This window comes from Python bivittatus, unplaced genomic scaffold (genome assembly GCF_059951505.1).
Source record: "Python bivittatus isolate LINGU-HERP-01145 unplaced genomic scaffold, Pbiv_v1 ctg000210_np1212, whole genome shotgun sequence".
Lineage (NCBI taxonomy): Eukaryota > Metazoa > Chordata > Lepidosauria > Squamata > Pythonidae > Python > Python bivittatus.
This window is the reverse complement of record NW_028277053.1, coordinates 122,905-150,714: the sequence shown is the minus strand read 5'-3', so window position 1 is coordinate 150,714 and position 27,810 is coordinate 122,905. Positions and strand designations below refer to the sequence as shown.

The 27,810-nt window shown below is 43.3% G+C and overlaps 1 protein-coding gene across 1 annotated transcript in view; it reads right to left on the bottom strand.

Moving 5' to 3' along the window:
- The window catches only part of ANKDD1A (ankyrin repeat and death domain containing 1A), a 28,934-nt gene extending 17,303 nt beyond the window's left edge, over positions 1-11,631 (bottom strand). Inside the window, exons 1-6 of the mRNA XM_088139168.1 lie at positions 11,460-11,631; positions 7,712-7,815; positions 6,548-6,646; positions 4,865-4,963; positions 3,335-3,439; positions 1,103-1,201 (exon numbers count right to left, since the gene is read on the bottom strand). Coding sequence (XP_087995294.1) covers positions 1,103-1,201; positions 3,335-3,439; positions 4,865-4,963; positions 6,548-6,646; positions 7,712-7,815; positions 11,460-11,493 — 540 coding nt within the window. The 5' untranslated portion in view covers positions 11,494-11,631. The remainder of the gene's footprint in view (positions 1-1,102; positions 1,202-3,334; positions 3,440-4,864; positions 4,964-6,547; positions 6,647-7,711; positions 7,816-11,459) is intronic.
- Positions 11,632-27,810: the final 16,179 nt, after the last annotated feature.

Sequence of the window (27,810 nt, the reverse complement as noted above, 5' to 3'; positions counted from 1 at the left end):
GGGAAAGAATCAAGGATGGGGATGGGGGTTATTTTGAATTTCTTTCTCATGCCTTTCCCCAGGACTGAGTTCTCTTTTATTTTTCACTTAACAGTTCTCAAATACTTTTATTAAGGCTATCTTTATATTCCACTACAGCAGTGCCTTGTATTATTTGGAGGCTGAATGACTCACGATGAGGTGAAATCTCCAAATAATTCTCTTCCTAGTCCATGCGAGTCTGAAGTTGGATCAAACTCTGTTTGACTGTTTGATTTATTTATCTCTACTGGTACACAAGTTCAATCAGCCATCCTGAAGGTTTCATTGTAGATGTGACTTCTTTAAACACCACAAACAGTGCTATGCTCATTTACTTACACAATTTCTTTACCCCCTATCCTACCATGCATCTCCAGGAGGTATACAACATAACAATAGCTTTTCTAAAAATTTATAATTCAATAAAACATAATGCAGTTAACACAGATGAACAAAAGTTTCTTAGTTTTATTGTTCTGGCTTTTAAAGTGTAAGGCACCCAAAGTAATTTGGAGCTGGCTGACTTCTATATTAAATTATGTAAGTAAATACAAGACAGCCAGTTTGGTGTAGTGGTTAAGGTACCAGGCTAGAACCTGGGAGACACGAGTTCCAGTCCTGCCTTGGGCATGAAGCCAGCTGGGTGACCTTGGGCCAGTCACTCTCTCAGCCCTAGGAAGGAGGTGGCAATGGCCAAGAAAACTGTAGGGACTTGTCCAGGCAGTCACCAGGAGTCAAAGCTGACTTGAAGGCATCCCCCCAAAACTAAATAAATAATATTTTAAAAATATTTCAACAAAATAAACCCATGGTCATGGTTAATGGAATAGTAGCCTTTTGAGATGTCAAAGAGGAATAACAAGGTTTCCTGCGCACTCTTGAATTAAAATAAGGTTGGCCCAATCTCAAATGCTTTCATCAAGTATTTTATTTTGTGGTTTGGGGGGAAAACAACTGAATCTGAAACCAGTCAATTGTATTAATTATGGAGAGCATAATAGAGGTTTATAAGAAGGCTGGAAAGGAGGATCCAGAAGTTTCCTAGACCTTTGGCAGGACAGTTCCCCACTCTTGTTCAAACCTTGTCTTTGGTGCTGCGAGAAGAGCCAAAGTCCAGGAGAAACTCCACCACCTCCAGCTGCCCCTTCTCTGCAGCTAAATGAAATGCCGTCCTGCCCATCTTTAAGGAGAGAAAGGAAAAAAGAAAAGAAAAGTGGGGGGGGGGAGAGACAAAACCAGACTGAGATAATTGCTTATATTTAATGTTCATGTCATTGAAAGGTAATAAAACAGACTTGTAGGAATTCTGCTGCAAGAGGTTTGTAAAACAGAAATTGATCACTCAAAAATGATTTTTTTTTTTTAATTGGTTCTGTGGGTAAGAGTGGAAACGTTGGATGGATAGTTTTTAAACTTTCTAGCTTCAGAGATTCTTTCCATATTGGCAAATTAGAGCCTTTTGTTGTCTATCATGATAGCCCGGCAAGTTGCAATGCTGAGGCACCTGCAAGATTTGGCGCTTTTGTTAAAATGCATCACCCCATTACGATGCAAACCCTGCTCTTTCTCTACTTGTTTTCAACATCACAATGCACATGCACGAAGGGCACAGCTTGGGTGGCCTTGCCGTGATTCTGTTTGCTTATTTGCCCCCTTGCCCGCTCCCTGCAGATGCCACTGTGGCAAAGCATTCTGGGAAGCTCTTTCTGGCATGCTGCCATGGGCCCCACCACTTGGAGGCTCTCTTAGGACACATTGAGCAATCCTCCCTGTGGCAAAGCATCAAATGAAAGAGTCTATGGGAGGAGATCTTCTTGGTCTGGTGGGGCCTTCTGGAATTTTGAGAAGGTGCTGGGGGTGCTCTTAGAAAATGGCCACCAAGGTGGACATAACCAGTTGCAAAGCACAGATGATGACAGTGTTGTCTGCCACTCCTCTGGCCTGCTTCTTTCAGAAAGCTTAATTGTCCTTTTTCTGGACAAGCAAAACATTAGATTGCAGCCCTCTGCCATTTTTGTTTTCTAAGAAAGCCTATAGGGGCCTGTAAGGATTGGGTATTAGAACAGTCACTCAAGTGTGGCACCTCCCTCCCAGTTTATATTCCAGAAAAAGAGGAAACAAAGGAGAGAGGGATTTGAGAATGGTAAGTAGAAGAGTTAAGCCCCACAAGGCTGGCAAACTCAGGAAACAAGAACCAGTTAGATTCCTGGGATAATCTTAATGATTCCTGGGTAATGTAACAGAATCTTGAAAAGCTGCCAAAGCTGTTTTTCAGTTTGACTTATACCTAGCATAGTTAAGGCAAGAAAGAGACTCGGGGTCTCTTTTTCATGCTCCCCTTTTCCCCTGGACTCAGAAGCTTTTTTGTAATGGTCCTATTCCTTCCTGTGTTCTCAGCATCTGCTAGACATTCCATCATAGGATGGATGGATCTGAGAGAAGGTCTAACCCTAGGAATTCTTGCTTGCCAGGGAGAGCAAGGACTGACAGCCTGCGGGTATGTTGTAATAATAATATAATTTGTTTACAATTCATTTTAACCCACCAAAATGAATTCAACTTCTTGTTTAAACATTAACCAACAGATTATGCTGTTCTAGATCTTCCCCACTTTCCACCTAGTCAAGGCACCTCAGATAGATAGACAGACAGACAGACATAAAAAAAATAGAGGGGAAAATAAAAGAACTTGCATGCAAGGAAAAGGTTTGCTGGTGGCAGCAAAACTGGTAGATCCTTTCGAGATATTTCTGGGTGAATTGGATGATGTTTAGAGGAAGGAAGGAAGGAAGGAAGGAAGGAAGGAAGGAAGGAAGGAAGGAAGGAAGGAAGGAAGGAAGGAAGGAAGGAAGGAAGGAAGGAAGGAAGGAAGTCCCAGAACAGGAAGGATATGTGATAGACCCAGAGGCATTTGGGGAAATAATAGTGATGCTGATGGCTGGCTTTTAATTTCGCAGCAGTCTAACTTCCCTTTAAAAAAAAAAAATTAAAAGAGCTATTTTTAAATGTTAGATGTTGGAAGTTAACAGAAATACCTATGGCACTTATTGGAACTTCCAAACAACATAGCGTATGAGGACCACACAATCCGTATTTTTAAAATTAAAATCCTGGTTTGACCAATAAAATGTTTGACTGGGCGAGAAATCTGGCAGGTGCCAAAGAAGAGTCTATGGGCACATTAGGACTCACAGGCACAATGTTGGGGATCCCAGGTCCATATGATAGCCTAGTGGTCTTTCAGAGATCGATCAGCCTTCCCAGTTCATTGAACTGGGGAAGGGGAGACTTCCTCTGCACACAGCTTGCTTACCTTATCTTTCTTATTCAACTGCACATCTTCCAGATCTTCCATGATGAACTCCATCACCCTGAGATGACCTCTTTGGGCAGCACAGTGCAGGAGGTTGTGGCCATTCTGAAAAAATAAGGGTGAGGGATTCAAGGTGTTGGGGAATAAATCAGCAGTCTGCCCCTTTTTGCTCTGCGGGTCCCAGATAATACAACTGTTTAAAGGTATCTTGTGAGATTGGGGCTGGTGGGTAAGATATTGAGACCTCTAAGCAGGGATGTCCTAGGGGAGGGTCAAAAAACTCAAGATGGAGTCTGTGACTGCATGATCAAGGCTCCACCCCTTTTTGCCATGCCTGTAAAAAAGGGACGGGGCTTTTGCAGCTGCCATTTTAACTTTTTTTACCTCTCTCTACCCTGCTTGCCAATGCCCCCACCTCTAGGATCAGTTGCATCCCTAACTTTATGGCCTTGTCTTAAAACAAGGAAGGGAAACATCGAGAGACACCTTCCAAGACTGAGTTTTCAGAAATGGAGATCCTGTATGAAGAAAGCAGCTGTCCACCTTTTTGGAATTTAGCTCCTCTCCACGTGCGAAATTTCACTGCCTTTTGCCAAGCAAAAGGAAACCTGTCATGAAGGAAATGCCTTCTTTCTGTGCTTTGCAACTGCCAGATCGTGTTTTATTCCTTCTAGTTAGTAATTATTAAAAAATGTGCAGGTTTGCCTTGCTGGTTACGTACAGGATTTGGGATGAAAACAACTGCAGACTTTCCCCTTAAATAAACACTGCTGGCACAGGAGGCCTTAATCTTCTTCACTGAAAACTACCTGCAGAGTAACTTCCTCATATCTTAGCTACATATTGCCTCAAAGGTGGTGCAACCGGAATCAGGACGGTCCGTCTCCTCTTGCTCTCTTTCATTCCATATGCAGATCCGCCTGGCCCCACCCTGGCTGTGTTCAAAAGAGCTCTGAAAACCTGGTTCTCATCCCAGGTCTTGGGTTGAGTATGTGTTTGTCATTAATGGTTGTTTTCCTTCTAGTTGTTGTGGGTTTTTTTTTTTTTTGGTCTGATTGTTTTTATTTTATGCCACCCAGAGTTGTTGAATTGTTGGGCGGCTTCATACACTTCTAAATAAACACTGTGCAAACAGCCACTATTTCGTTAATGGACCTGGCTGAATATGTTGCATGGACAAAGCATGGTGTCTTCACGTGCACAAGGCACAGCTAAGAGGAACAAAGCTAAGCAGAATTTTTTAGCAGATCTCACTGGCATAGGAGTCCATTCCCAACCCTACGGATGCCACAATGACAGAATGTACATTGTGACAACACGATCCAAGCTTCGCCATTCCATACTTGCACTGTAATGTTGCGTGTCGGTATGTAAAGGAGGGACTTTGCCTCCCAACATCGCGATGCACATTTTGTCACTTGTCTCCTGCATCGCTTGCCTTCTTCTGACACCCATGTCCTTGCATGCAGGTCTTCCCATGGAGCCCAGCTTTGTCAGCTAATGCCCTCAAGCCATAAAAATCTACCATACCTTATTTACACAGTTGATTTTAGCACCAGCATTGACAAGGATCTGAAGGATGCGTAAGTGACCAAACCAAGCAGACAGGAGGAGCGCACTCATCCCAAACTGGAAAACAGGAGGATGAGAGAAGGAAAGTTAGCTTCATCCTAGGCCAAAGAAGCAAAAAATTACACGATCTTGATTTCCAGAGCAGCTTACAATGTTAAGGGAATACAAATGACAAGGTAAGCCCGTTTTCCCCTACACCCAAAAAGTCAATAAAACAAGCTTTTGAAATGAAATAGCATGAAAACCAGCAGTTGGATGTTTCTTTAAAGTTCTGGTTGTTTTTCAAAAAGAATTACTCCCAGCGCAGTTCTGTACACTCCTATGCTTTAGAAGGTAAGTGTTTGAGAAGCTAGAAAGATTCTCCTAACTTAAATGATACCTTTTGGTGAGAAGGGAAAGAGAAAAATAAATGTTCATTTTTGGGTACTTTTAATAATCTTGCTTCGTTTCCTTGTGTTCTCTATTACATTGGATGTTTCTTGTCCCACTTGGTGGAAGCTTAGGTTACAACAAATCTCTGCCCTTGGGGAATTTTTTTTTTTAACCTGGTCTGATGCTCTGTCTGGGAAACTCTGTAGCTGTGATCCAGCAGCAGATTATGAGAAATGAAGCAGTGAAAACTCAGTCCAATGGGGAATAGTCTATTGTTCTGTCTGAATAGTCCAATGCTCTGTGAAAATATTAGCCAGAATGCCAGCCAGTGTCATCCATGGGGAGATATCTAAACAGCCGGGTGGGGAATACCTCTAGACACTGCAGAGACCAGCATTCCTAATACTGTGGTTCCCTATTCTATGCAGATTGTTAAAAAATAAAATAAATAAAATCTGCAATGGCCTGATCAGGGTTGAATCCACTGCAGATGGAGGGGAGAAGGTTTATTTATCCCTCTTCCCATCTGCCCACTCTTTACCGTCTTCCTACATCTGCAAAAGGACACAATTCAATAGGGATGTCTAGAAAAACTCCAAGTTTGCAAAGCTTCTCTAGGTTCTTGCCTCTGTGCCGAGCAACTGGGGAGAGGTAAACCTTGAACGACCCTCTTGCACAAACAGCTGGCTGCTGGATGGGTTTGATCCAACAACCCCAGGGCAGTTATGGGTTAAAACTGATTCTTGGGTCTGCCACAGTTGACTGGTTTTTTCTGTCTGAAGAATACATTTATCCTGCCCTTGTTGTATATCCTGCTTAACCAGCTTTGTTAAAGATTTAGTACTGCAATTGTCCACAGTGTGATGTTTATTAGTGTTAACTTTGGTTCATATTTATTTCGTCTGTGGCTTAGTATGTTGCAGGAACCCAGCCAGTTCAGTTAGTTTAGGTTTTGTTAAATCTGGGATCCCCAAAAATAAGCATCAATTAAAGACGTGCAGTAAAGCCCAACGGAGTGTGTTCAAGGGCATCTGGATAGGAATGAGAAAAGGAAGTCAAGTAATGCCATGTGTACCAAGTTGTCATTGTACAAATGACATAATGGGCATCATTTGCATGATGGCTTCATGAGACCTATGACCTCATCATGGCCTGTACTGGACTGTGTTATAACAGCTCTCCAAAAACTGTTTTGGAAAACGGCCTGCAAATAAAGGTACATTAGTCATTACAACCAATAAAGTTAACATAGCATGGGGAAAAGCTCACAGTGTCCTCGTCATTCACGGGAGCCTCGTGTTCCAGGAGGAGGCGCACTGCCTGTTCATGCCCAGCCCCTGCAGCCCAGTGGAGAGCGGTCCTGTCTATCTGGAAAGAAAGAGAAATTAAGCAGGGGAGGAGAAGGCGGAGCAGTCTTGCTCCCCATGTTTGTCTCTGCCAACGTTGTACAACATGAGGCCTAAAGTCAACTGCACTCTCTTCTTCGTTAGCTTAGACCGTGTTGTCCAAACTTGGCCACTTTAAGATGAGTGGACTTCAACTCCCAGAATTCCCCAGCCCACTCATCTTAAAGTGGCCAAGTTTGGACAACACTGGCTTAGACTTTCTGTCAACAGGACACACCCATAAGGAGCAAACTAAAAGAGGCTGCCTGAGCCTGGATCACCACATGGTGACATTGCCAGTCCCCCTCCCAAACTCTGCTCCTATCCAACTGAGACAAATTGGAAGCCCTCACTCGGCAGTAGCACCGGTGGATCTGAAGGAGCCCTGGAATTTGCTCAAATAGGCCACACAATGGCACTGAGTCTGATGGAGACTTCTGAGCCCTATCTACCTCTCGGCTGTCTTTTGTTAGGGACAGCATATCTGGGCTGTAAATCCCTGCATGGCCACTAGGTAGCAGCAATGAGATGCAGACCATGTCTCTTCACTACCATCTGTGGCTGATCAGGTATCTGCAGCCCTGACATGAAATCCCTGATTTTGTACTCCACAGGCAGACATTTTTACAGCCTCACTTACATTCCACTTGTCTGTGGGTAGGAATGCTTTGGAAAGGGAAAAGGACCCCTTGTATCTTCTCCAAGCTATCCTTATTACTGAGCAATCAAATCCTTAGATTCAGGATTGGCTACCAGATCAAGACCTGGTGCTTTATTGAACAGCTGGGGGGCAGGTGGGGATGGGAGAGCCAGCAGCTCCCAGATAGAATTTGCCTCCTTCATTAATTTTTCTCACCTCTTTTTAAACCACTATCCCATTTTGGGGCAGTGAATTACGCAAAAGCATTCCAAAGCACCAAGAAGGAGCTTCGGTCCTCAGTTTAATTTGCCTGAAACCCTCCAGCATTTACATTTTGAGGAGTGGGGACAGGGGGAGGTACAAATCCTTGCCCATTCCACCCCTCCTGCACCCAACTGAAGTGCCCACATTATTCTTAGCTTTGACATCCACCCCTCGCTTGATCAGCTCATTCATGTACACCGTGTCGTTTCGTTTGGCTGCATCATGGAACATTTTTTCTGAAATAAGCACTGGAGAGAAGAAAAAGATATGTTAAAGATGGTAAAAATAATAAAAAAATAAATTCTAGCAGAAGCTGCATGCAGAGCAGAGGGTCAGCACAAATAGCTTTCAATCTTAATTCAGAATGGAGTGTGCTGGACGCGACTGGCAAACTGTATGCCTTTTACAGTTTCTCTGGAGGATTGTCAAACCTCCAGACAGGCGGTCTACTTGGTGGGCAGTGATGTGGAAGTCTTCTCATTGAGTATGTTGTCCCATGTCAAGTCTCCAACACTTGGACATTTATTCTTTTAGAAAGATGACTTTGTTCATGCGACCACAGGGGCTCTGTGATGTCTGGAACTTCGAGGACTGGTCATAAGTCCCTTCATTCAGAGCTGTTGTAACTTCAAACAGTCGCTGAATGAATGGTCATTAAGTGAGGACTATCTGTACAGCAGTGTTTGTCAGCTCAGCAACTTTAAGGTGTATGGGCTTCAACTCCAATTCCCCAGCCAGCTATATTGTATACCGTATACTGTATATCGTATATCTATGTCAGTGTTGATATAGAGGATGCTAGGAAGTTCAGTTGTAATGGCAGCCTGGGAAGGGTCTGACTCAGGGAATAATTCCCTCTAGCATCGTCCATTATCGGCATCCCAAGAGGGCACCCTCCATAGAGCTTAAAAGCAGGGGTGGTACCTACCAGGGGAGACCATGCAGGAAATGCCCGAGCTTCCAATTGTCTAGAGGTTTGTAAGCCAATTAGTTCCAGTTCGGTTCCACAGCAGGCTTGATTTGGTACAGCCTATGCTGGGTTTGCACTGTGTGTAAAACTAAGCTCAAATGGGGTTAGGCACTCGGATGAAAGACCACCAGAAAACCCCAGGGCCGTAGGCTGGACTGAAAAGTTGGGAAACATCCACGAAGACGGCCGTGGCAAGCCACGCTGGTACTGAGGCCAAGAAAATGGAATAGATGCAACCCCCAGGATTTCGGCTCAACTTGAAGGTATGTTTAGTTTGCTGCTTCGTGTGCTGTAGGGACTGGACCATTCCATGAAGCAATAATACCGTTTATCTGCTTGAGCGTTGCTGGTTAGGTGAGCCCAGGGATTGTGTTGTGACCATCGGCGCTGCATTGCCATTCTCTGTGCAAGCCCTACTCAGGGAAATTAAGTGCCATGAAAGCGCCTCTTTTATCTTCTCCCGGGCATTTTAAAGCTTTTCAGTCGTAATCATCATAATCCTTCTTACGTGCTGCCCTCGCTCCTCATTCCTCCCTTGGTAATTGGTTCCCTCCCGAAATGCTTTTGTGTTAGGATGTTTTTCCTAACATTCAATTAGGAACTGCCTTTCGGTAACTTAAATGTCTTCCTCTGAGTCCCATCCTGGGGAAGGATAGAGAACGGGACTTGGATGGTCTCTATGGGGGTCTTCAGCTGAGGAGGTAGACGTTTCTCAAGTAATAAAGGCGTGCGCAGAACTTCTTTTTTAGAAAGGGTTTTTAATAATAATAATAATAATAATAATAATTATTATTATTATTATTATTATTATTCTCAAGGTTTTTTTTTTTCAAGCTAACTGTTTTATTGCATTATAAAATACAAATAACGCACTATAGAACACAGATAATAACTGAGTTCAGTGGTATTTAAACAATAGAAATGGGAAGCTATTAACACTGTGATGATTAAGATAAATTAAACCAGGCTCTTTCTAATTTGGCCACTTGTGTGGACTTCAACTCCCAGAATTCCCCAGCAAGCATATGCTGGCTGGAGAATTCTGGGAATTGAAGTCCACACATCTTCAAGTTGCCAGGTTTGAAAAACATTGAATTAAACCTTGAAAGATGAAGGAAAAAGGCCATCTATATCAATCTTAAATATGGTTTCTAAAATATTCAAGAACATAAGATTATTAAGTCATGCAATTAATGCTAAATATCACACTGATAAGAAATGGCAAAATGCATTAAATTACTTTATAATATGAAAAAAGTTTAGATGTTTGTGTTAATACTTAATGCTAAAGGCTCCACTGTATTATCATGTATTGTTGATATGAATATTAAAAGAAAGAAAAAAGAAAAGAGCTGCTTAGAAAATAGATAGGTATTTAATCTCTGACTCCCCCCTTCTCTCTACTTTGACCGATTTAGAGTGTTTATAAACATGCAGACCTCCTTAAAGACCTGTTGTAAATGTCTGTGTTCGCTTTGGTGATTTCAGAGGAGGGAAGGTTGTAGCATCGAAGGAAAAATTTTAAAAAAAACATGCTCACATGGAACTTTTGTTTTTTCTTCTATGCCACAACACTCCCAGCCAATCGCATTCTTCCATGTGTTCTACTGCATTTGAAAAGGGACATGAGGCTTGTCCAGGAAATAAATGCAGAAATATGACTTGCTCTGTAAATCTATGAAGATCCTCTCCCTTTCAAGGTGTAATTTCTGGAGTAAGAGCTGTTTAGATTACTCATTGCCGAGTATGACCTATCAACATGATAATACGTCACATCAAGAGATGTACAAATGAACTCAGTTTTCCTCGTTTTGTGAACTTCCCAGTCTAGCCCACCAATCTGGGATATTCTGGTGGTCCCCCATCCAAGTACAAGCAGGAGATAAATCTACTCCTACTCCTCTCTAAAACAGGGTTTCTCAACCTTGGCAACTTTAAGGCAGGTGGACTTCAACTCCCAGAATTCCCCAGCCAGCTGGCTGGGGAATTCTGGGAGTTGAAGTCCACCCGTCTTAAAGTTGCCAAGGTTGAGAAACTCTGCTCTAAAACAACAGCAACCACAAAAACCAGAGCCACTCTAGTGAGATTGGCCACCGTATCAATTGCTTAAATAAAACAAATAAATAAATGGGGAACAAGAGAGAAAGCAAAAAGAGTGAAATAGTTCCTGGAACTATGTTTTAAGTGATTGGATAGGGGGTTAAGCATGTTAATTCAGTCCCTGCGATTTGAAAATGAAAAACCTGGCTTAAAGCGTGCAAACCCGGCAGTTGTGCCTTATATGGCAAAGGGACAAACCATTCATTTCTGCCCCTAAACACGGCCAATGTGATCCCCCTGCCCCTTTCATGGTTTTCTACCCATTGAGGTCAATGGCCTGATAAATAGGATGGGGAGCTGAAAGAGGGGGAAACCCGAAATACTGAAATTACTCATTATAGTGGAACCAATGAGTTTTCACTTCAACCCTGGACTTAAGCTAGCTGGTGGCAACGCCCCCACCCAGTCTTCCAACTGTCCCCCTCCTCAAAAAAAGGCTGTGATTCTGCCTCCAGGAGTTGGAGGAGTTCCTTGGACGAATCAAGGCATCGGTGGGGAAGACGATCCCCAGCCCCTTTGGTGGAAGGGCAGGTGGTTGAAAAATCGCGGGGTGGGGGTGGAATCCAGCAGAGACCAGTCGCCCCTTCGGGCCACCTCCTTACCTCGGGCCCCTGCCCCACCGCAAGCCCCTTGGAAGGGATGCTTTCAGGACCCCCTTCCTCCCCCAGCCTAAACGAAGCCCCGCCGGCTGGGCTCGCCGCTCGCCGCTCTCGGCCTTCCGACCTGCAAGCGCCGCGGGGCAGGGACCGTCCGCGCGGAAGGAGCCCGGACCGCCCCGGCTCCCTGCCCGCTCCCCGCGCGCCTGCCTCGCCCGCGCCTTACGCGTGTCCTCCTCGGAAGCCAGGTCGTCCTCCATGCCGCCTGCAGGCTCACCGCCCGAGCATCCCCTTCGCGCCGGAGGACGCCCCTTCGAGCGGACGAGGCCAGAGCCGGGCTGGCCACGCGCTTGGTCCGCCCGGGACTGCCCGCTCCGGCGGCTGCGGCTGCGGCTCCGGACTCCTCCTTTCCTCCCTCCCGTCCCCGCCCGAGCCGGGCTAAAAATAGCCTGGTTAGCGTCGCCCAGAAAAGGGAGGCGAGGGGGAGGCCGAACCCGCCTCGATGCGAGGACAAGGCTGCGCCCGCGCGCACCCCGCGCGCTCCCGTGGCCGCGAGCGCGCCCGGGCGCCACCCGCGCCGCTCGGATGGGCGCCTTCTGGCCGTGCCCGCGGGACCGACCGGCTGGCAGCGAAGGGCAGGAAGCTGAAGACGGCCGAGGGGGAGGGGGCGCACGCTTGCTCGGTTTTCTTCGTTGCAATGATGGCTCCGCCGCTTCTTCCCACAAACTACATACAGTACATGATATAACATTATTTCAAAACACAGTTATATTATGCATTGCTTTCTCCCTTCCCTTCCCTTCCCTTCCCTTCCCTTCCCTTCCCTTCCCTTCCCTTCCCTTCCCTTCCCTTCCCTTCCCTTCCCTTCCCTTCCCTTCCCTGTATTTATCTTTCCTTTCCTTTCCTTTCCTTTCCTTTCCTTTCCTTTCCTTTCCTTTCCTTTCCTTTCCTTTCCTTTCCTTTCCTTTCCTTTCCTTTCCTTTCCTTTCCTTTCCTTTCCTCTCCTCTCCTCTCCTCTCCTCTCCTCTCCTCTCCTCTCCTCTCCTCCCCTTATTTTTTGTGCTTTGCTTTATTAAATAAAGGTAAATGATAATATTAAGAACCAGGTTAGAAAGACACCTGGAGGGCGGGCACCGGCTAGTCTCCCCGCCCTCAGCTTTTAACTGAACTCTGCACGGGGTGATTGTGGGGCTGGGAGGAATGAAGGAAAACGTCTCTCTGCTGAAAGTTGCAGGGAGAATATTTAAGCATCCTAGAGGGGGTGAGTAGATTAATTTTCACTTCCTTTTTGACCTCGTGCACATTGGGGCATCATTCATTATTACAGACATACTAATTTAATTGTACTGTTGGAAGAGCTGAAAGACCAGGTTGGGGACAGAACATCAAGGAGAAACTGTGCGGTCGCCAAGAATCGCCAACGCCTTGATGGCAAGTAATCATCAATCATCACTCATAAATGTAATTGTATTTATACTGTGGTTGATTCTTTGACTCCGCTCCTGCTTGGGGGTCCTCGGCTGACAGCTCAGCGCAGCTGGTTTCTCTGCAGCTCCAGGAAAACTTCCGCGTCGCCCTTTCCCTCGCTTTCCCGACGCCCACCGAGCCCCCTCCCAGCCGCGCGCTCTCCAGGGTCCTGAACCTCGCAGAGCCCAGCCCGTTCGTTGCATCCTCTATTTTCCGTGAGTAACTCCTCCGGTCCTCCCCTACCCGGCTGCTCTCTGGATAGGTTGCCAAGTTCCTCATCTGGCACCTCGGAGTGTCTCCTTCCCACCAGGGGGCGGGAAAGTCTGCCAAGGGGACGTTTCGAGATTGGAAGTCTGGTGGGGTGTGATGGACTCTGGCAAAAGTTTGGGAATGCTGCAGGTCAGAGGGCCAAACTTCCAACAGTGCTAAAATGCCCTGGTATTTCTTTGCAGTAGTCTGAGATTGTCTCATTTTTTATTGGAGATGGATGTGTCCTTGTGTGTGTGTATCTGCAACAGAGAGAGGGAGAGAGAGAAACAGACAGACAGACAGACAGACAGGCAGCCTAATCACTAAAGGGTGTAGATGGGAGCACATTTAAAATGAATATAGTAGAAAAAGGAAAGGAGGGGAGTACAAAATACATAATTTCAGATTTAATTTTTGGTGAATGTTATATACAGAGAGCCAGTTTGGTGCAGTGGTGAAGGCACCAGGCTAGAAACTGGGAGACTGTGAGTTGTAGTCCTACCTTAGGCACGAAGCCAGCTGGGTGACCTTGGGCCAGTGCCTGTCTCTCGGCCCTAGGAAGAAGGAGGCAAGGGCAAACCGCTTCTGAAATCTTGCCAAGAAAACTGCAGGGACTAGTCCAGGCTGTCGCCAGGAGTCAACATTGACTTGAAAGCACCATTAACAAAGAAACAAACAAATAAATAAGATCATTCAATGGCTGGGTCTGCAAATTGCACTAAGCCAAAACGTGGTTTGTTTGGATTTGGCTTAGCCTGTGGTGTGAACCTAGCCATTAAGGCTGGTAAACTACAGCTTCTGCTTCAGATTCACTTCACAAAGCATTGTTAAAGGAACTGGAGCTGAGTACAGTGTGTGACTAAAACCACCCCACTCCTCCTGTTGTTTCTCTTGCTTCCCAACACCAAAAGTAGCAAAGTCATACTAGATATTTTAGATATACTTTTTAGTCAACTCATAGTGCATCATTTAAGTCTCTTTGCAGAATCTCCAGAGAAAGTATTTCAACAACAGGGAGATAATAAAAGACAGAAATACAAAAACAAACACTCTTTAATGTTTTTAGAAGTTATAAACTTAAGATGTAAGTGCACATGGGGGACTGTTCTTAAGCATCCAAATAGATATGGGGCAACTTCTTTGAGTATGGGCCACAAAATAACCTCCAATCTTCTGGTGAACCACAGAAAGCAATCTGGTGATGCAGTTACATCATTGGAAAGTGTACAGCCAAAATCTTTTGGCTGGATTTGGGGGAGTGGGCATGGTCCCCCTTCTGTCCAGCTCCTTGACAATTGCCTACACCAAAAGTAATTCCAAGAACTTTCCAAGAACAATTCTTGCAGAGTTCTCTTCAACAAGGTTTATTGAGATTGAAGCAGTGAGGTTACAAGAATTCCAGCAACTGAACGACTTCCCATTTACAGCCAATATATTCTGAGTACAATTAGGATAAAGACTTCCTGATTCTCCTTCTAACAGCCTTCGTGTGAACCATGAGGAGGCAGGTCTCTCCTCTGATAACAGAAAAACTTGTATGCAGGTGGTCCTTGTGTAATGACCACTCGTTCAGTGACCATGTGAACTTGTGACAGCAAGTGGTAGTTGCAACAGTCCTCAAAGTTCCAGCCATTGCAGCACCCCCACAGTCACATGATTGCAATCTGGGTGCTTGGCACCTGGCTTGTGATTATGATGTCACAGCATCCGACAGTCACGTGATTACAATTTGTGATATTCCCTGCTGGCTTCCCACAAGCAAAGTCAATGGGGAAACTAGCAGGAAGTCAGAAGTTGCAAACACATGAGGTCCTCGCTTAATAACCCACGTGGTCCTCGGTTAATGATGGTAACCAGGGACTGCAAGAACTGCCATCGCTAAGTGGTGCGTTCATGTAATGTCATGCTTTATGACCACATTGCTTAGCAATGGAAATTCCAGTCCCAATTACCATTGTTAAGCGAGGAAGACCTGTAATAGTCTTTTGAATATCTGCCTGGGAATCACCTCTTGCACCTTCCCAAATACAGACTAGGTTGATCACTCAGAATAATAGGGGTCGTCCTCTTGAATGTGTTGAGAATCAATAATTGCGATCTTATTGTTGCTCATGGGAGGGTGTCCTCTATAGCATCACCTGCATTCCTTAATGCTCTTCAACCTGCAATTGGTGTTGTGACTCCACTTACACCTCTTGGTACCTGCTGAAGATTTTCATCTGGATCTTTTCTGTATAAATGATGGATTAATGCTTTTTCATTTAGCTTTTGTTTTCTTCCCACTCTTTTCTTTTATTTTTAACTGCATATAGCTTTTGGTATTATATTCAGCTATTAATTTTGATGGTGGGTTTTATGTGTTGTAAATGGCTTTGAGATGCCTTTGAACAGGAATCATATAAACATGTATGAAAATATGTAACCATAACAGCAACACTAGGAATGAGAGCAGGAGGCCTTTGGGAGACAAATGGCCATCATTCCCCCTATCCTAGCAGAACAGATGGTTGGAAATTGTGTCATCTCAGAATTGTACTTACTGTGAGCTTAAATCAGAAAGTTCTTCTCCAACCCAGCCAGAATTCTTGAGTAGAAAAGGCTGTCTCTAATCTTTCCATCTTCCCGTTTTTATCTACAACTTAATGCTGCCCGTTAAAGAAACACATTCTCTGTTATGTCTCTCCTGTGATATTTTAACTTTGGGAGCATTTTTATATTGTTATGAAAACGTTTGCAACAGTACTGTTGTTAAAGGCAGTGAAAAATGAATGTGGGTTTAAAGCTTAGAAAGATTGAAAACCACTCTTGATGATATGGATCGGGGGACTAAGAGGCACTGGGGGTGGGGCAGGCATTCTGTCTTGGGAACTGAATTTCATTTATTTATTTACACAATTTATTAGCCTCCCATCTCACTTTTTCAAGTGACTCTGGGCAAGGACAATTTGAGAATAGTTCTTTCAGTGATCTCAGATGCTTTCATCACTCTTGTCTGTGGTATTCCTCCGGCTGTTCCATAAAACTCTGTTAGCAAGAATGACTATTGCACGATGATTGGGCTGGAGGTTGTCCATTTTAAACAAGATTGAATGCAAGTTAAATAAAATTTCAGTTGGCACTGGAATTCTCAACACCTAGAATTAATTTCCATTGCTCATGAGCTGCGTCTGAAGGAGGCTTCAGTTCTCTACCTTCCCTTTCAAAATACAGAGAAAAAAAAAAATGAGATGGCTCAGGGGTGTCTGCAGAGAGGGTAAAACAAATCAAGATGATGGCCAGGATTGGGCAATCAAAGCCTGTGTAACGGCATGTGGGAATGACTTTGGGAGACGGGAAGAGCCACAGACAGAGCAATGGTCAGATAAGAGGCAACTGAGCCCACAGAAGGAATGGGGATATGGCAAATGTCTCAGAAGGGACCCTCCCTAGCTCTTGGACTGTAAAGACAAGGGGGGAGAGATGTACTTTCAGACTTGCAAGATTCTGTTAATGTAACCTTACAATAAAGATAGAGCTCGTACTTCTGGATGCGCTTCTTGTCTGGACTACCTCGCAAGGCTGACATCAATCTTGCACGTCAGAGAATACATCTTTCCCCCCTCGCCTTTGCAGTCCAAGAAACTAGGGAGGGTCCCTTCTGAGACGTTTGCCACACCCCCGTTCCTTCTGTGGGCTCAGCTGCCGCTTATCTGACCGTTCCCCTGGCTGTGGCTCTTCCTCCTGTCTCCCAAGGCCATTCCCACATACCATTACAGGACCACCCCTTTTGGCAGGGCATCGATTGCCCAGTCGTAGCCACCTTCTTGACTTTTTGATCCTCTGAGGCATCCTCCATTGCGTTGTAAATTTGCATGGCATCGTATTCACTGTACAATTCACACTGTATTGCAAATTTGTATTGCGTATGGCTCTGTTGCATGGTGAATTGGCATGTTTGGTATATCTTGTGCTACTTATGAATTTTATTTTATTTTATTGATTCCCTTCTCTTTTTGTTTTGAATGTTTAAAGATTTTAGTAACTCTGCAGTCCACCCTGAGATCTTTGGTTACTGTGCGAAAGTAATAATTATGATATGGTTCCTGTATAATGTACATTGCAGATCTGGCAACTGCCTTTAATCAGACTACACAGAGGTCCACACCAACTGCTTACAAGATTAGTCTTGGGCTGAGAAGAACCAGGCACTGACCCTCTGCTGTGATCTCTCCCTTCATCTTTTTGCTCTCATGGGTGGATGGATGACAAGGCCTGGGATTAATGGAGGCACCAACTCTGTAAGGTCATCTTGATTTGGAACCAGAGGTGATGAGAAGGGTATGGGTTTGTGCATCCTAATGCAACTGCCAGCCAAGGGAATTTATAAAGGGTGCAGAGGGCACAACATCAGGGAAACATTAATGACAAGTGAGTCACACTGAGTGCAGCAAACCTTGTGCCCACCAACAGAACTAATGAATTCAAAGAATTATGACCCCAGGAAAACCTAGTTCAGCCATTCTTTCTCTCCAGAGCTTTTCTTGCCAAGAAATAAGTCAGAGAAGGTAGCAAGCCTCACTCTGTATGTGCGTATGCTCATGAATGTCTGAACCTGGGGTATCCGCAGGAAAGGGACTCACAGAAAAAGGGGTGGGCCTTTGATCACCTGGTTGTGGTTGCCATCTTAACCTTTTTAACCCCCCTTCCTGTGGACACCCCTGGGAGAAGGCAATAAAGTGGGAAACCATACAGAAACTGAGCACTCATTGCCAAGAATCTGTCAGCCATACCAGATGGACCAGACAGGAAACATGACCGGATAAGCTAATTCTACTTTACTGTAGGCTACATTAACAGAATCTTGCAAGTCTGAAAGTACAATTCTCCCCCCGTCTCATTTACAGCCCAAGAAACTAGGGAGGGCCCCTTCTGAGCCTCTTGCCCCATCCACTATCCAACTGCGGGCTATGCTGCCTTTTATCTGACCTTTCCCTAGGCAGTGCCACTTGGCCCAATCTCCCACGGTCATTCCCACATACCATTACAGAAGCTGACCTGTTCAACATGCCAAATCAGAGTAGAATTTTTGAATATTTTATGCTGCTCTCTCTCTATGTGACAGAGATTTGGTATCATAGCATCCATGCTGAGAAAGATATCGCATCCAAATAGAAGATCTATAGAGAGAGAGAGAGAGCACTCTAAAATATTCCAAGGTCCTCTGATGCATTTTGAGTTGCCTCGCTCCTTGGAGAAAGGTCTTGCTGGGTCAGCTTTGGGTTTTTCAACTCTGGCTTAGGCGAGGTGTGAATTCAGTACTGACATCAAACAAAGCCATGAGTTCTTTTAAACCTGGCTTGTTGAACAAACCCCAGCTGGCTGGGTTCAAACCATGTTTTAAAAACCATAGGGGCAATGTACTCAACCCAAGTTAGAGAAGCCACATCAAGTCTTCACATGATTTGTAAAGTGAGTTTACAAAATCAGGGTGGCAGGGTATGAAGCATATCAGAATTTCTCTTATATCATCAGACTGTTAGTCTATCTAGTTTGAGGCCAGGTTGGTATACCCTGAAGCACGCTTCTATCATCTGCAAGGTGGGGTCTGATACATTCACAAGTCTCTGGCTGCATTGCTATTCTTCATAGAGTAAATTCACCAGGCCAAGGGGCAAAAAACTGTTCTAATTGCTCTTCCAGAAGAACACATTTGCTTTCTCTTTCCACCACCATTTCTTCAGTGATAGGCTGCAAAACACTGAACCTTGTTATAAAGGCTACAAACTGCCCCCTTCTTTCCTGCCATCTAATCAGTAGCATTGATTAGAAAAGACATATATATATATATATATATATATAAGTAGATCAGTGTTCTTTTTTTTTAATCATTTTTAAAACAAAAAGGGAAAAAAGTGAATGAGCAAGCAAAAGGAAAAAAAGAAAAGAAAAAGAAAAAAGTAAATAGAGAAATATAATATCAATAAGTGGACAAAGGAATTACTGAGACTGTAAAGTTAGTGCTCAGTATATCACTGATGAGAAATTAACCATGAAGAACAAAGCATATTAAATAATTTAATTATTCAATTATTTTAACAATGTGAAAAAACATTTGACTCTGTGAGCTAAGTGCCAAAATCTCCAATATTTCTTGTTTGGATACAATCTTTATCTACAATCTGTTTAGTAGTTTTTCTTTTCTTGTTTGGATACAAACAAGAAAAGAAAAACTACTAAAAAGATTGTAGATAAACTGTATATTGCTTTCTAACTTCCCCTTTATTGTACTCTGACTAGTGTACAATATTTATAGACATTTTAAAATTTTGTGTGTTTCTGATTTCAATTCTTTAGTCAATTCTTTTTCCCCTTAAAAACCACGCTCTAAATATTTATATTTGCCTTGCTGCGTAATGTATAATACGTATGGAAGCCATTGTCGCTTCAATACAGCGGATTTTGCCATTGCTGCATATTCTCCAAGAAATGTCCTTAAGGGCAAATAAAATAAATGCTTTTGTTTTGGTTTTTGGTCTTTTTTTTTCTTTTGGCAAACAGCTGTGGAAGCACAATTCTCATTCTACTCAGAGAACCCCAGGGGTTCCATGGATTGCTGTAAATCTGATCAAACTTTTTTTTCAGCAGCTTCTTCCCTCTTCTTCAAACACAGCACAATTCAGGATGTTGACAATGGGATTGGCACAAAAGGCCTAAGTATTTGCTGGGATCTTTGATATTAAGGGGCGTAAAAGCACAATAGAGTGCATTAAATTTGCATACCCAGAAGATGTTTTGTAGCTCCCCAGATTCATGGAAATACATGTAGGAGTTTTTAGCTAAGATACATGGAAGTGACTACAGTACTGATGAGATTGGTATGGGCATTATATCCTTGGAATATGTCAGTTGCCTCACTCATGAGGCACATAACACCTGGTCTTGCTCACCCTGCTGATGCTATTTTCTCTAAAAAATATGTTTCCCTCTTAGCAGCTTTTATGACTTTTTGGGTGTGGGGACTCCATCACAGGTTGCATTTGCTACCACAAATATTTGAGTTACAGGCCCATCAATTCCATTTGCAATTCATCGGTAAGAAAAAGAGCACTCTATGTATATAATGAAGTTGCTGAGTTATCTTTTGGGCATCATGAATCTCTTCCGGTGGGGTTAACACAGGGCTCTTTGACAGGATGGGCTTGTCAAATTCATTCCAGAGCAAGCAACATACCAGCAGGAAGGGTGGGAGAGAAGGTCTGCCCCAATTTCTACTTCCCTTAAAGATTAGTGATCAAAAGAGTATTGATTTCTTTCCAATACTAACATACAGTAAATGTGCAGGAAACAAAGGAATCATCGTTTGAATTTGTGCATAGTTTTTTCAGAAAGAAAACTGAATTTAAAACTATGAGGCAGTAATTGAAGCTGGCCTTTGGAAGACCTGAACAACCAGGTTGGGGACAGATCCTCATGGAGAAAATTTATCTATGTGGTCACTAAGAGTCGACACCAACTCGATGGCACATAATCAAATAAAAAACAGGAATGACCAATTTACATATTCTTTCTTTATTTAACAATGTATATAGCCACCCATCTACCTAAGAAACTCTGCATAATTTCTGGTAGCCTTACTTCTGTTTTTTCTAGCACCATCTGCTTTTCTTATGATTATCTGGAGGTGTGCAAAATGTACTGTTTTAGAAAACAGACTATTCTTCTCTTCTTCCTGTCAGTCCTGATCTGGTAATTCATATGAGAAACTCTTGCCAAAAATAGCATTGAAAGATATTGCAAAGCTCAACTTCTCGTCCCCCTTGTACATGGGTTGGACACCAAGGGGGCCTGCAGGGTGTGATCAAAAGAGTCAAGGTGGTGGCTGATCAAAGCTTCACCTGGCTTTTATGTGTGTTGTGGGCTGCCATCTTGACTCTTTGACCACACCTTATGGGCACCTCTACTGGATACCATTGCCTGTGATTAAAAGGTAGAATCATACAATCATAGAATTTTGAGTTGGAAGGGATCCCAAGCATCATCTTGTCCAACCTTCTGCAACAGACAGGAAGACCAATTCATCCATCCTTGAGAGGTGGCTGTCCAGGTAGATAGACCTACCTGTCCCCCATTCTTCTTCTCTCCCCCCCCCCCGGCATTATCCATATAAAGGAACATGAAAGTGAAGCAAGGCACCAGCACTTTTTACAGGCAGCCCACAACACACATAAAGTTATCTGCCTTCTTGCAGGTCTCCAAAGAGTTGAATTGCTCTTTTGACTTCATGAAAATCATTCAGGATGTATTAGCGGAAATCTTCATTCTGGTACAAGAATCAGTCGGAAATGGGCCAGCTGAGCTGGGGATTCAGCCCCATCTGACATACTTCCCTTACTCTTCCAAAAAAGTAGATAAGAAATATGCTTCCTCCCCCTCCCACCCTCCCTTGTAGCCTTATTATTGCTCTTGGGCAGCTGGGCTGGTGAGGAAGCCCTTGGATCCCAGGATGGCTAGCAATGGTGGGTGTAGGATTTTCTTAAACAACATATCTGGGATATTGATTTTCAAGCCAGTTTAAGCCTAGCATCTCACCCTACAGTTTATGGACTCTTCTCGAATGGGCGTGGGCCATCATCTTATTTCTCTTCAATTCTAATTCTGGAATTTCATTGGGCTTTCACTTTGGCCAGGTTGGATGCTCTACCCTCTGCAGTTCTATGGGGATGGTATAAAAACATCCCTTTTCAGCAGCGCTTATGTCCATGCGGAGATGGCTCTGTGGAATCCCTAAGCCAGATGCTCCTTTGCTGCTCTCTCTATAGGGAATCAAGGGAGATATATCCCATTTTAAAGAAGTACCCTGGCAGAGAACACAACGTCTATCTGTCACTGCTTTTATCTGACCAGGACCCTGACTTACCTTTCCAGGTTGCCTGATTCTGTGCTATCATTTCTTGTATTTGTCCTACCTAGGGTTGAAGCTTAGCACAAATTTTGGTGATTGCCACTGCTATTTGTAGTATTACTATAATGATGTATTTTATGTAACTTTATTGCATTTTTTAAAAAGTTTTATGAATGATTCCAGGTCTGTGTATTTTATTGTTGTGCTTTCTGGCCCATATCCCATAAGAAAGGTTTGATTTGATTTGGTTTGGTGGAAGACTGGTAGCAAAGATTCCAGTTCCTTCCCCTTTTTATGAATGACTCCAAATACCAAAATAGATACTATTTAAAACAATTCCAGAAAAGGGTGTCTTGGCATTCTCCTCTTATAAGCCAACATTAGCCACTGCTCTCCATGGTGGGGAACAAAAATCTGAATATGAAATGATCAGTTCGTTGTGCTAAATTTTACACACTGTTTTGCTACCACATAAGCCTATTGAAGGATGCTCCTCCAACTTTTAATGTAAGAGCAACAAATGCTAACAAAACAGATGTTTTATAACAATTCCATATTATTGAATAAGATTCCACATGGAAAGTCCTCCAGAAGTGTTTCTATAACCATCTGCCAATGCTAGGTGGGAGGATAGGAGTTGAAATCTAACCATACCCTTGGAAAACTGTTATAGAAGAACAAATACAGGAGACAGTAGGGGAATTTCTACATCATTGGCACACATCTAGCCCTCCAAAATCAAAATAATTTGGAAACTTTGAAAGATCCCCAAGGTTTCACAAGATCATCAAAAGTGTGGACTATGCTCTTGTGAGAAAACTCTTGATTCTGAGGTCAGATTCTCAACATCTTGGTGGGTTGGTATCCTCTTGGGGTTTCTGACCATTTTGGGGTGGTGAGGAATACCCATGTACATGGTTGCCCAATGCCAGAAAAGATTGCCCATTTCTCTTCTAAACAGCAAACAGAAACTCCCACAAATCAGTTTTTAAATTGTGGAATCTGAAAGATTGGGAGGGAGTTGGAAAGTTAGATCCAACTCCCTCTCAATACAGAAAATCAAAGCCTCCCTGGCAAAGGCTTGTCCAGACTCTTCGTGAAGACAACCAGTGAATGAGATGGAGTCACCTTCTCCCTTGATAAATGTTTTCACTGTTGAACTTCTCTTACATGGGGAAAGTTTCTTAGGATTCAATCTGCCATCTTTGAACTATGGAAGATTAAAAAAAAAAATCTGTATGGCATCCCTTCAGGTCCATCCTGTCTCTCCTCAGCCTTCTCTTCTCCAGGCTAAAATATCCACCTCTCTTGGACTTTCTCCATTGCTTTGGGACTCCTACACAGCCTCATCCTGCTTTGAGGTGTGAGAATTGGATATACTATGCAGTGCAGAAGAAAGTGAGTGATCACTTCCCAGGACTTGGAAGCTCTACTTCCATTTACAAAACCAGCTGAAATGTCATCTGTGAAAGGAGGAGGAATGTAAAACTGGTTTGGGCTACCAAAGACTAGAGAAAATTTATTTACTATGGCAAATCCAGATGGTTATATCTTGGTGGGGATATACAAATGGAGTGTTTCAGGCCCAGGAATGAGAGAGGAGTTCCCTTGTGTGTTTGTGCAGACATCCAGACATGAGAACTTCTATGCCTAGAAGAGACAAAAAACAGGTCTATATTTAGCTGAGGACAGGATGGGTAATCCTTTTCGCCTGACAAATCTCATTGGAGGGATTAGGGGCTTTTAGTGGCATACAGACATTTATGTAAAGTAGCCATGGAGGCTTTGATATAAAAATGGAGGCAGCAACCTGATGACGCTGAGGGATCTGTATTAGACATGGCTGATGTGGGTCTGAGGTTAGGCACAAGCCCAATCCTGTCCACGTCCCCAGGTGAAAAGGGGGAATCTTCTTGCGGTGGGAATCACCACCCCATCCCTTTTCTCTATTACGGCTTATCAAGAAATGCACTAGCCTCTCTGCCCTCTTTTCTTCCAGATTTTGTGACTGCCTGGATTTAAAAGCAAAACATTTGCTCCTTTGGTTAAGAGGGTGGTATATTCTCCAAGTCCTATATCGTTTAGCCTTCATTTTAGTCATAAAAATTACTTATGCGCTGCTCATTTTAAAAATCCAGAAGCTGGATATTTACAAAAACAATTTTAAAAAAAGATGATCGTGGGATACAAGCAACATAAAAAGAAGTATTGGGGGTGGGTTGTTAATGGCTAGGGAAAGCTGACAGAAAAAGGAAATTTTTTAGAAGACATTTTGAATATATAATCTGGGAGGATTACAACTGACAGGCCAAGAGAATGACTTAGAAAAGGGTGTTTCGCTGGATCTACAAAAAGAATTGGCTGATGTCTTAATTAAAAGGGATATACAAATGACAAACCAAGAAAGTGACCTGGATAATTTTTTCCTGTTGGATTTACAAAAGAGGCTTGTTAACACCTTAAAGAACTCTGTGTGATAGGGCAAAGAAGAAATGAAGTGAGATCAAATCCTACAGCAACATTTGAAAGAACAAAAGATTAAGACTATTAGAAGTAAAAGGAAGGAATATAAAGTTGGTTTATTTGATCAAGATTAAAACAAGATACATTGTTACTTCTGGCTGCCCTTTATGGACTTTCTGCTGACACCAGGACCGAAAAGATTATGTTTTACAGATTTGTTTATAGATAAGGGATGGGATATGGGATGAACAGATAAATGTATGTAACTTTTCCTTACACTTTTTATTCCTTCTTTCTATTCTCCTTTCTTTCTTTAGTTTATATTAGATTTTACTCTTATAATCAAAATTCTTTACACACACACACACAAACTCCAGGTGGTGAGAAATCTGGGAAGAATCATTTTAAGACATTCAAAGACTTAATAAGTAATAATTAACTCACTATAAATGAGGGAAATTCCTCTTGCACTTTCCAAGATTTCCAAGATTAGCATTAAAAACACCTTTTCAAATTCTGCATAGTTCTTGCTTCCTTGGCCTTGACTAGCCACGTGGGGCTTGACACTGTTATTCCAAGAGTTGGCTGTAATATGTTTTTAGAAATTATCCACCAGCTTCAAGGGCAGCAAGATTGGGCAGACATTTTCTCCAACTTTCTTCAGGAGTAGACAAAATTTGCTAACTGGTTCTAAAGTCCAGATTCCCCTTTTGGAAATGACTGGGACTAGATATGTCCCATGGAGGAGTTATCCTGGTGTCCCCCTCCCCCCCCCCCCCGCCCCCGGACTGAAGAGAAAGTTGGGACAGCAAGGAAGGCTGCAGAGCATTGGAGAGAAGATGGTACAATGGAGGAGAAAAGGGAACAGTCACACCCATTCCATTCCATCCGTGAGCTTTTCCTCCATAAGCTTCCCGTTCTCAGTCAATAAGAAATTATGCAGGAGTATTTCTCTGCTTGGCACTAGTTCCTCTTGCTTTTAAGACTAGCATGAGGCTGGCTAAAGAGAGACCAAGAATGGCTGGTGCATCAAAACAGCCTTCCTTTTCTCAGACAGTCTATTGTCTCTCCCCGCCATTCCTCCCAACCCACCCGGGCTGAGCACCACCAATATTCTGCTTAAGTTCAAGGCAACACATCTGTTATAATTCCCTGCCGGTTTCTTCCCATCTGTTCAACCAGCAGCCTCCTTGTTCTCCTCCCCCCCCCCCGCCCCCAAGCTTTGTTGGTGATGTGGGAGTGGATCTGACAAGGATCTGAATCTCCTTTTCTCTCTCCAGCGAGTCGATGGACTTGCTCATCACTCTTCCAGCTCGCCTTACCTGGATGCGCATCCTCAGAGGGTTGATCCCCTCCAGGAGATTTACTCCTCCTAATCTCTTCCCGGCTGGTACATCTGAACAGCCAACGGGTGAAAACAGAAGGAGAAGCAACTGAGGAACAAATGAATGGACGGTTGGCTGTTGGGTAGAAGGCATTTGCTACTTTGGGTGAGGAATATTTCTTCTTTCATGGGCTGTATTATTATTATTATTATTATTATTATTATTATTATTATTATTATTATTTTGGATGGGCGGGGGCCATTCGGACCTAGTTTGGGGCTATCTAGGAAGAGTGCAGCAGTGGGGTGGCAGTGATTGCAAAAATGCTGAGGCGGCATGGTGGACTGAGAACAGAGATGAATGAGAGATTGCCAAGTCTCTAAAGCTCACCCAGGAAACTGTTTGGATAGCAAAGGTTCATCAATGCTTTGAGCTAATAGCTGGTGGGAGCAGGTGGTTTGGAATATAGTTTTAAAAAGCCTTCAGCTGTATCTGGATTGTTAGAAAGGAGATGGGCGTGTTATTTGCTGCCTCCCTGCTATTCCCCAAGCTCCATTGCAAAATACATTTCGATGCCAGCACCAGGCTTCTAAAGTACGATACTGCAATTTGGTGCATTTTGTCAGTGGGTCGGTGGTGGATTCTAGTTCAATGGTCATATTTGCCTTGCAGAAAGGTCACCTGTTAGTATCAGTGACAAATGCCACAAAGTGTTGTGTGTGTGTGGTTTTGGTTTTTTTTAAGAAGAAACTTTCTGCTGTTGATTTGTATTTGGTCGAGATTTAACCCGTGCAGCATGGATTGAAAACAAAAGTCCTAGAGAAGCTGGATGTCAAAAATGGTCATCCGTCCAAGGAAACTTCCAATAAACTGAATGCCATTTGGCCTTAGATTAAAATTGCTACCAACATCCAATTGACTACATTCCGATTTATTTGGGGGATGGTGGGGGGAGAACACTCACCGTGCCCAGAAACCTAGAATGAATGTTTTAAAATTACATTAGACATGAATTTGGTATTTGTGATTTCAAAAAAAAAAAAAACCCAACAGAATATGAAAGTGAATGTTAGATCTGTCTTGAGATGGCAAAAGGCTGTCTCAGTGAAGACAGCGCAGGCTTAAACCCAATAGAGAAACTGTAATCCTTCATTCTGGCTCTAGAAATTGCAGCTGGCAGATCGTAGACCACTGTAGGAATGGGAACAATCCTTCCAGAAGGACTTTTGTTTCAGGCCCGATCCGAACAAATGTGAGCCATGTACTCACTCATTCTGCATTTGAGGGCTGATAAAGGGTCACCTTTTTAATTCTGTCGTGGAGAGGCTACAAAGAGAAAAGTAGCCCAAAAGCGAGTAGACCCTGATGGTCATCTCAAAGCAAGCCCTACTGTTCCTCTTTTTTGGGGGGGGGGTCACCAAGCACATTTTTACTGCGGAGAGTGGAACCCAGCGGGGAAAATTTGTACTAGGTTTTCAGCAGGCTTGTGTCAGCTGACATTTTTCCTCTAATACTTACGGGCTTCTAAATTCCATGACGCCTTCATCTAAAATGGACTTCATTCTATCAAGCTGCTGGATTTTGCTGATTCTTGGAGTGGTTATTTCAAACGGGGCTCTGCAAAGCAGACTTTGTCGCTCTGTTGGAAAAAAATTAAAATAAAAGGGGCGGGTGAGGGAAAGGGAAAGGCAAAAGAACGTGGGCCATTATTTTATTGTGGATCAGATGGTAATGGTTATCACAGCTACTTTTAACGTAGCCAATTCCCCTATACATGCTTTGCAGGCCAAATATATAATAATGATTTTATAGACCCCTCATTTTGTACGTACAAAATGAGGGGTCTATAAAATCATTATTATATGTGTGGCCAGCATAGAAAACATGGTGTTTCCTATTTTTAAAAGTTTGTGGTGGTGGTGATGGTGGTTGCGATTATTGTTATTTTATAGACTAAGACCAGCAAAGTCTTGAATGACCATTCCAGATGGTGTCAGAGGAAAACCCCAGCCCTTGCATATATTTTTTTCAAACTGGTCTCATTAGGTGGGATGAAAGAGGTTGTCATTTTTACACTTCTTTCAACGGAGGTGAACATTCTGGAGAAATTCTCTGGGGTGGCGTGATGTTCTTCCACATGCTTAGTAAGAAAGTGGCCTAAGGCTGTCTGTGAATATCCTGCCTTTCTTTAA